The following is a 10,330-nucleotide window of genomic DNA, read 5'->3' on the forward strand; positions in this document are numbered from 1 at the left end:
AGGTTAAAAAATATTACAACAGCCCTAACCAGTTTGGCTCAGTGGAGAGAGCGTCAGCCTATGGACTCAAGGGGCCTAGGTTTGATTCCGGTCAAGGGCATGTACCTTGGTTGCGGGCACAACCCCAGTAGGGGGTGTGCAGGAGGCAGCTGATGGATGTTTCTCTCTCATCGATGTTTCTAACTCTCTATCCCTCTCTCTACCTCTCTGTAAAAAATCAATAAAATATATTTTAAAAAATATTACATATTAGCTATAACAATATGGAAACTATGCACTTCTCTTAATACATTAGCAGAAGATACACCACCAATGTCAAAATAAAGCGCTTAATACTACCCTGCAGGTTTCCCCCCTTTATATTAATACAGCATCATAAATATGTTTATGGGAATTTTCAGAGTTAGGTCAATATCAGAGGAAAGGTTAAAAAAAAAGAGCATTTGCTTCATTTTTAAGGAGCCAAACCTCAATATACCTATTTTTAAAATCTGATTTGCTTTTCTTTCTGGTGATAAAAGAATACTGAAATTTATTAACTACAGAAAAGTATAAGTAAAATTAATCATAATTCCACCATAGACAAAGTATTGATAGTAACCGCTTCTTTCTAGTAGTTTTTGATCCTATATATGGGTACCAGGCTTTGTAACACAAAATTGGAGTCTTACAAATCTTACAGTTTGTTGCTATTGTTGTTTTTCATTTTCTTACACGAGTATTCTCTGCCGTGATTAAATATGCTTAAAAAACTATAAGGTTGAGTAATGTCACAGTGCTTTACAATTTTACATGATATAATTAATTATATTATGATATAATGTCTGAAATTCTAAGACATTTAGAACTATAGTAAATAACATAGCAAGAGTTATATGTGTTTGCTGTTATTATTTAAAACAAACATCACATTTAACTTGCTAATGTATAATGGATTAAGATACAAACAACAGGTTACACTCTTCCCGGTGTTTCAAAGGGAACTAGATTTACTTCAGAAGTAAACTAGCCAAATATGTTTTTTGAGACTAGCATGAAATTAGGGTTATTCCCCTCAATTACCTCTTTTTGCTGTCGTTCCAGTTCTCTCATGCGTATATCTCTTGCTTCTGCCCGGGCAGCCCGTTTTGCTGCCAGCCTTGCCTCTGCCTGAAAAATAATATAAAGGTTGAGCTTTGTTTAAAAAGAGCGACCACCACTACCTCTACCCCAGGGGGGAGAATAAGAACAAATAAGACACGACCTTCCATGGGGTAGAGACTGGGGAGGGCAAGATATCCTCTATCAGCAGTCTGACTGACTTCAGTCAACCCCTTATATACTCATTTCTCTCTCCAGTCCCAGAGTCTCTCCTAAAATCCAGGCCTTCACCTTTAACTGCTTGCCTTGATTACTCATTCAAAACATTTCACACAATTCATCATGTATCTCTCCAAACTTGCTTTTCCAGAATGTGTTTCCCTAGCAATTGAATCATACAAATTAGAAACATCAGAACAAACCTCTATTTCATTTTCCACATTGCCCATGTCCAGTTCCCAAGTATTATCAATTCTCTACCACTGAGTTTCTCACAAACCTATCCTGGCCTTTTTTATTCCACTGTTTCTGCTTGTTTTAGGAACTCTTCATATGTCTCTCTCTTTAAATTGAGATATAATTCACATATTATCAAACTCACCAATTAAAAGTTTGGTTCTGTGGTTTTTTTAGTATATTCACGGGGTTGCACAACTATCACTACTAATTCCAGTCCTTGCCCACGTGTACCAGTTGCTCCCATCTGCGGCCACTCCTGGGCTCTACTGTGCTCTATTAAGCCTCTCTTCAGACTGCTTGGCAGGAGTGTTCTCTCTTATTCAGCTAAAATATTACCTTCTATGAAGGCCCGATTCCCTCTTTCATTGAGTCTTACTGTATGCACATGCCTCTACTGTGGCTTTACTATGCTGCATTGAAGTGACATGCTCTGTCACCCCACAACTTGCCTCAATGTCTGCTAAGTAAACAAAAGAATTTCAAGCCACCAGCCGAAGTCTCAAGGAAATGAGACCAGGAAATAGCTTGATGCACCACATGAAACAAAAATCTTCTCTCTGGTTTCTATCTTGTAGTGGTTTCCTCTGTTCTTGGCCACATCCTACCTCTGATTTCAATCTCCCCTTCTGATATCTACAGCAGTTGTTTCTTCTCATTTGTTATATCCGTGCCCAAGCCTTATACTAAGAAGTGGTTCAGCCAATGTTTGAAAGGGTCTACTGTGTGTAAGCTATTATGCTAGATGCTAAAAATACAGAATAAGATATGGCATCTCTGCCCTAAACAAGTTCACAATCTAATTGAGGGAGACAGAAGCACAATGTTTACAAGGAGGGAAGCATGCAAGAGGGAGCAATTAAGTTATGCCTGGCAAGGTCACAGCAGGCTTCTAAGAGGAGGAGACAGTTTAATAGTTAACATTGATTCAACTACCCAATTTTGGAAATTTCCCAGTCAGCTTAACTGGCCTGTCAGTAGCAAAAACCCTAGGAAGTTACTGTAGTCTACCAACCTCCAGCTCTAAACACTGACATAAATTTTACACTGCCCTCTATCTTTTAAAAACCTATATCCCCACCCCAGCCAGTGTGGCTCAGTTGGTTGGAGGGTCATCTGTATAACAAAAGGTTGTAGGTTCGATCCCCAGTCAGGGCACAAACCCAGGTTCCCTCTGTCAGAGGGAAAGCAGGAGGCAACCAATCAATGTTTGTCTCACGTCGATGTTTCTCTCTCTCTTTCCCTCTCTCTCTCCTCTCTTCCTCCTATCCTCCCTCCTATCCACTTCCTCTAAAATCAAATAAAAAAGTATACCCCCACTTTCCTTTATTGTTTTTTAAGTATGCTCTGCCTTCTCTATCCCTCTATGACTAAGCACCACTTTATTAGTAGAGTTTGTATTTACAGAAAAAGACTACAAGTCTAAGTTAGAGAGCAAATACATTTTTAAATTACAAAGTATCATTTTCCTGGGGAAAATTTTCAAACCTCTTTTTTTAATTTAAGAAAGCCATAACAATGTGTAGAAGTTTTCATCTCCATGTATATTAATTAGCTTTGTACTTGTAGCCTCCCTTAGAAATTTATCAAGAAGGCCAATTTCATCCTTCTAATATCTGTAGCCACTTCTGCACAACAGATACTAAAATGGGACTTCCCTCACCAAACTGAAATTATAGATCATTGAAATCTATTCTCGAACAAAACTTCTTTTACAACAAAAGGGAGAGGAACCTGACTACTGTGTAACAGAAAGAACGTGGACTTCTGAGCCACAAAAACACCCTTTCCCTCCTTTTGGCACTTTGCCAACTTGATCTAAACTCAGATGTTACTACCCTTGGACAAGGTCTTGAAGAAGGAAGGCCCCTGGACAATCTGGTTCTTTAGATACACTGCTTCCAGATGCCTAAGGCAGCGTGGATAGGAGAGGCCAATCTAGCAGACAAAATGCGTCCTCTATACTTATACTCAGTGATTTTAACCTCTTATATCTCATGGCACACATAAACTAATTTTTAAATTCTGCAGCACACCAAAAAATATATTTTTTGCCAATCTGACAAAAAAAATAGGTATAATTTTGATTCATTCATTGTTGTGTTGGCATTTTTTATTTGACAATCTAAGGAAAAGAGGTCAGTGCCCCTGACTAAATAGTCAGGTATTGTAAGTTTTAAAAATTCTTGCAGCACACCAGTTGAAAATTGCTGCTTATAAAAAGAAAAACAAAAAAACCCAACAAAACAAAAAGAAAATTGCTGCTTATAATGATACATTTTTATACAGACCAATTATAGCTACACAAAGCATACTCCTGGGTAGTAACACTAGCATTCTCCCCTCAGAATACAATGACATGAAAGAGCTGCTACAGATTTAACACTACCTCACAAATGTAAAATAAATGGGACATCACAATAAAAGACCACAAAAATTCACCCAAGTACAAAACAAAGTTGGATAAAAAGTTAAACATAGAATTACCATCTGATCCAATAATTCCACTACGTAGACCAAAGAATTGAAAGCGAAGATTCAAACAAATATTTGTAAACCAATATTAATAAGTAGCATCATTAATAAGAGTCCAAAGGTGGAAACAACCCAACTGTCCATCAACAGATGAATGGATAAACAATAAGAGTTACACATGTGTATGGAAAAGGGTGCAGTAATAAACAATAAATTCTTTACTGTACAGGTCATGCCATGGTGGGTAGTCAGGCCCCAGACCTGTAACTTCTTTAGTGAAAGGTTTTTAAGCAAGCCCTATCTATTGTTCTTGCGCATCAAGGTGAACATACCTTTGAAATGCCAGAAGTAATACCCTCCAAGGCGTGTAACCACGCTCAAGAAAGCACATAATCTGGTTAACTATCATGTAATCCAATCCCACCTTGCTTTCTTCCGCCTTCACATAATCTTCCTTACATTCCCTCCTTAAATTCTAAATGCATAAAAGAAACCGAAACTGTTATTCTGGGAAGCATTTGAAATCTTGCTCTCTAGCATATGTTATTAGTTTTGACTCAAACTCAAAAATTTCCCATAGTTTGAGTGTTTTTACATAGTTATACAGATATATGAAATATTAGTTGGCCTTACAAAAAAAGAAACTTGACACATGCTAAAACATGTGCAGCCTCTACTGAAAACAGCTTAGCAGTTCCTCAAAACATTAAACATTGACAATAATATCCAGCAACCACCTCCAGATATGCACCTAAGAACATATGTCCACACAAAATCTTGTACATGAATGTTCATTAGCAGCATTATTCACAATAGTCTAAAAAAATTCAAACAAGCCAAATGTTCATCACCTGGTGACTGGATAAACAAAATGTGGTCTTATCCATACAATGGAATATTATTCAGCTATAAAAAGAAAAACTGATAGAGGCAGGCTACAACATGGATGACCTTAAAAACATGCTAAGTGATAAAAGCCAGACACAAAAGGACACATTGCATAATTCTACTTATATAAAATGTGCAGAATAGACAAATCCAGAGCCTGGGACATGGGGAACATGGAGAGTGATTGCTAATTGTTATGGGGTTTCTTTTTGTGCTGATAAAACGTTCTGCAATTAGAAAGTGGTGAGTGCTGCACATCCTTGTGAATGGACTAAACACCACTGAAATTGTATACTCTAAAATAACAAAAGTTATGATATTTAACTTATATCTCAATTTTAAAATTTTTAGCAAAGAGTACTGGGTACATAAAAAAAAATACAATGCCGAAGATAAACTAATAGTAAAATATGCAACATTTCATACATAAAATTCAATAAATAAAACAGTAGAAAAGAAATCTATCTAGTGATCTAGTATGTTTGGAAAATGCCAACTTACACTTTTTTTTAAAATCAGTCTTTATGAATTTCCAAGACAGGGATAAAATAAAAAAGCATTTTTCAGACTTACATGACCACACTACGAAATAAACCCTAAATAATTCTTCAAGGATTGTATTCCAAGGGACACATGTGGGAAATAATGATTAAACTTAATGGCAGTATACCAGAATCCAATTCAAGCTATACTAAATTCTGTTAAGGGGTAACCTGAGAACCAAGATGGCGGCATAGGTTAACTCCGGAACTATACTAAATTCTGTTAAGGGGTAACCTTACCTCTGATGTTAATATTTATACCAGCGGTTCTCAATCTGTGGGTCACAACCCCTTTGGGGTCGAACGACCCTTTCACAGGGGTCGCCTAAGACCATCGAAAAACACATATATAATTACATATTGTTTTTGTGATTAATCACTATGCTTTATGTCCAATTTGTAACAATGAAAATACATCCTGCATATCAGATATTTACATTACGATTCATAACAGTAGCAAAATTACAGTTATGAAGTAGCAATGAAAATGATTTTACGGCTGGGGGTCACCACAACATGAGGAACTGTATTAAAGGGTCGCGGCATTAGGAAGGTTAAGAACCACAGATTTATACAATTAAAATAACGTTATCAGAATAATCTCAATCAAAACCCAAAACCTTCAAAATAATGTGGAAGATAATATAACTACTACCGTTTCAGCAGTTACCTAGGCAAAGCTAGATGCTTATTTGTCTTTAATCCACAAAGTAACTCCTTGAGGTATGGAAAGGTTCAGTAACTTGCCCAACAGTCGTTGGCCAGCAAGAACTGGAGCTGAGATTCACATCCTAAGAATCTGACTCTAGTTAACACTCTTAACCATGTTGCCACACTTGTATCTTTAAACCCAAAGTATAAGAAAGAGCATATCCTTAGACAAATAATGAAGGTTTACTTTGGTTAAATTATCCTAAGATTTTTCAACTTAACAAAAATTCTTTCTTTTCAGAGAAATGGTACCATTCTGGTTCTTATTTCTTTGACCATGACTTTACTACCCCCAATGTAGGTAATCTCCTTTGCTGCACAGCCTTTCATCTTCTTATTTCATATTTTCACTTACCAGCCAATGAGAATGACTCAAATCTAACATCTCAAGCTCTGACCAAAATCAAAGTCAACATTTCTGTCTAGTGGGTCTCTTATTAATAAACTTAGAGTGAATAAAAGCAAACTCCTTTTCCCCCAGTGAAGAGGGCTTGCTTCTCTCTTTTCCAATCTACAGAAATGAAACCTGTGTTACATTTGTTCCAAACCCAAGTTCTCGGGGCCTCCTACTTCCTAACCAAATCTTCCTGTTCAAAGTCCCTGGAATCCAATCTTTCATTTCCATTCCAACACTTTTCTTCCTCTTCTTAGCATTCTGTTTCCTAATTCCAACTTCACTTTATCCATTTCAGCTCTCCTTCCGCCCTTGACATTACATACTATAAATTGTTGAATTAATCTGCCTGCAACACCAAGAAATAATTGAAATAAAACAACCTAAAGTAAAATCTGATTAGCCATAATGTATTTTATGATGCCCAATATGCAAAAGCATCCTTATACTTTCTGAATTTTAAATGTGAATTCTGTTACTGCTTCAGATAAACACAGAACTAAAGTAAATTTGCTGTAGTTCCCAGGGGTACTGCAGATAAGCTCAACTAAGGCCAATCCTATTATAATGCTTCCATTTGTCCAGTAGGTCTGCAAGTAACGCAGGATCTATCCAATCCACTGGTCAGTGCTTATTGCTTCCTTGGAATATAATCCACAAGTCAAATTTCATTTGGGAGTATTTTTTGGGGGAAAAAAGCTATGTTTAGAATTACGTTATATAACAATAAACTAATATAAATGTATATAATGTTATCTAACATAAAGTCCATCCTCCCCAGGGAATTTGCCCAACTATCTGATCTCTCTTCTGTCTTTACTTTCCTACTCTATTGGTTTGTTCCTCTCATCATAAGTAGGTTCAAAGCCTCTCTCTTATCTTTAAAAAAACCAACGAAAAATACCATCTGGTTAAATTCTACCTTGTCTTCTCTTTATAACTAACTTTTCTACTAGCACCTCCCTCCTTAATTCTCACGCGCATCAAATGACTGCATTCTGGCTTTTGTCCAAATCACTTTATTGAAATTGCTCATGCAAAAGTAACTAATGACCACTAACTACCAAACCTAGTAAAATTTTTCTATTCTTATCTCACTTGTCCCATCTGACTTCCAACATCTATGATCACTCAATTCCTTCTTTAAAATATCACCTCCTGGCTTTCTGCAATACTAGTCTTTCCTGGTTTTCCTTTTGACTCTCTGACCTCTCTTCCTCAGAATCATTCATATATAGGTTCATTTTCCCCTGCTAGCTCCTTAAATTTAATATAATAAAAGCTTCCAGGCCTGATCTCACTTTTTTCACTCTACGTTCCCTGCCTGAGTAATATTGGTAGTTTGCAAATCTTTATGTCCAACCCAGCCTTTCTTCCAGTCCCTGATCGAACTGGGGCTGTGTGTCCCATTCCCCTACCTCTCTCCAACCATAATGCACTATTATTCTAGTAGTTTCTCACATGGTTCTAGTTGTTTCATACCCCTGTGCCTGTAAAGTGCTTAGGAAACAATACACAAAAATCCATAAAACAAGGGAGAACTTTTATTTATTTTTAAAGAATTTTATTGATATTTAGAGAAAGAGAAAGGAAGAGAGAGGGAGAGAGAGAGAAGCATTGATGTGTGAGAGCGATGCATGCTCTCTACCAGGGATTGAGCCCCCAACCTGGGCCTATGCCTTGACCGGGAATCAAACCAGCAACTTTTCAGTACGTGGGACAATGCCCAACCGAACCACACCGGCCAGGGCTATATTAGAACTTTTAGAAAATGAACAGGAAGAATATATTATTATTTTATTAAAGTGTTCCCCAGTTGTGCTGGGGAGATAGGCCTGGGAGTGGGAAGTGAAACAAAGGGTCCTGAACTTGGTTTATAATGTCTTCTTTCTCTCTTCCTGCCTCTTTGTAAAGAAAAGATCAGAAACAACTGTTATAAAATGTTGGTATCAGTTAATATTGGGTGGTGGACTCATGGACACATATATTATCATCAAAACCTTTCAGCATTTACTATTTTTCCAGAGAGAATAATACATCAAAACATACACTCCTGTATCTTTATAAAAAGGGGGTAACATGGGGATAAGGACACATATGTAATATCTTAAACAATAAAAAATATATATATTTATTTTTAAAAAAACATTTAAAAAATCAAAAAAAAGGGGTGGGGGAACCTTGCCCTGATCTGTTTGGCTCAGTGGATAGAGTGTCAACCTGCGGACTGAAGGGTCCCAGGTTCGATTCCAGTCAAGGGCATGTACCTTCGTTCCGGGCACATCCCCAATAGGGGGTGGGCAGGAGGCAACGGATCGATGTTTCTCTCTCATCAATGTTTCTAACTCTCTATCCCTCTCCCTTCCTCTCTGTAAAAAAATCAATAAAATATATATATATATATTTTTAAAAAGGGAAACCTCTAGTTTTAAAGCTTTTGCCTACTGTGATCATATAACAGTTTTAAGGAGAGGCAAATTAAATTTCATAATGCACTGACTGAACCATGTCTGTAATTGTCAGCCTACATGTATATCCATAATATAAAACCCATGCAACTGGCATGAGTTATAGAGATAGGTATAATCTGGACCTTTACAGACTATGCTTAAATTTCAAGGAATCTGAAACACAAAATTCTAAGAAGTAAAACATTCATGGAAAATGACTAATTCAGGTAGCTAAGACTCAGAGTTTACTGTGTTTAATTTTGTTTATTCTTCCATGGCACTCATGTCAAAAGAACCCTGAAAGTCAAATTAAGAGACATAATATTTATTGTGTTGCTATGGTTTCCAAATTAACAAATAAAAATCATCACTCGATTTCCTAGCAACATCCCTTTAGTAGAAAATCTTAGGTTGCATTTTTCTTAGATCTTACAATATAATTACATTGCACCACCTTTTTAAAAACTTTAACCCATTTTCTTCTGCTGTCAAACTATATCTGCCTTTTATTCAAAGACCTTTTGATAGCAAAATATTCTTTTGGAATCAAAGAGGAAATTTAAGATTATAGACTTTAGTACTGAGGTCTAAGTACAACCCAATAAAAAGATAGTACAGGAAAACTGAAACTTTTAATCTATAATGACATATCTAACCAAAGGAGAAAATATGAATCAGTTCTAGCAGATATACTGGGGGGAGAAGGGAGGTTTTGCTAGTACAGTGTATTGTCTTCACATTTAGGTTAATGATACTACGCTATTTGAATTTTACCCCCAAATTCCTCTAAGTCACAGGAATGGTGAAGATCATGACATTGAACATTATACCAAATATTTTTCCAATCATATTGACACAAAACTAAGTCTTTGGGTTTAATAATCCTCCCTTCATTCTGGTTAGAGGGACAAATCAAGGGACAGAGAGAGATTTGAGAGTAACACTGGAAGGAATAAAGAGAGATCTGTCCTCGATGGGCATTGGCTGAATTCATGCACTAATACCGACAAAAGGAATCCCAAATGACTGAAGAACAACTTAGATTTACACTTTCAAAGAATTTGTCTAATAAAATCAGTAAATACAAAGAAGAGGGATATTTTATTTATTTTTTAACTGGGTAGAAATGGAAAGAAAAACATATCCTATCTAATAAAAGAGAAACATGGTAATTGGCGTACGACCGCTACCCTTCCCATTGGCTAATCAGGGTGATATGCAAATTAACTGCCAGCCAAGATGGCGGCCGGCAGCCAGGCAGCTTGAAACTAACATGAGGCTTGCTTGCTTCAGTGACGGAGGACTCCAACGTTCCCCGCCTGCCGCTGCAGGCC

The 10,330-nt window shown here is 36.8% G+C and overlaps 1 protein-coding gene across 1 annotated transcript in view; it reads right to left on the bottom strand.

Annotated features, from left to right (window-relative positions):
* The window catches only part of LRRFIP2 (leucine rich repeat (in FLII) interacting protein 2), a 96,862-nt gene that overhangs the window by 60,602 nt on the left and 25,930 nt on the right, over positions 1 to 10,330 (bottom strand). Inside the window, 1 exon segment of the mRNA XM_015561271.1 lies at positions 1,063 to 1,149. Coding sequence (XP_015416757.1) covers positions 1,063 to 1,149 — 87 coding nt within the window.

The sequence above is a fragment of the Myotis davidii genome, unplaced genomic scaffold (assembly GCF_000327345.1).
Source record: "Myotis davidii unplaced genomic scaffold, ASM32734v1 scaffold395, whole genome shotgun sequence".
NCBI classification, from domain to species: domain Eukaryota; kingdom Metazoa; phylum Chordata; class Mammalia; order Chiroptera; family Vespertilionidae; genus Myotis; species Myotis davidii.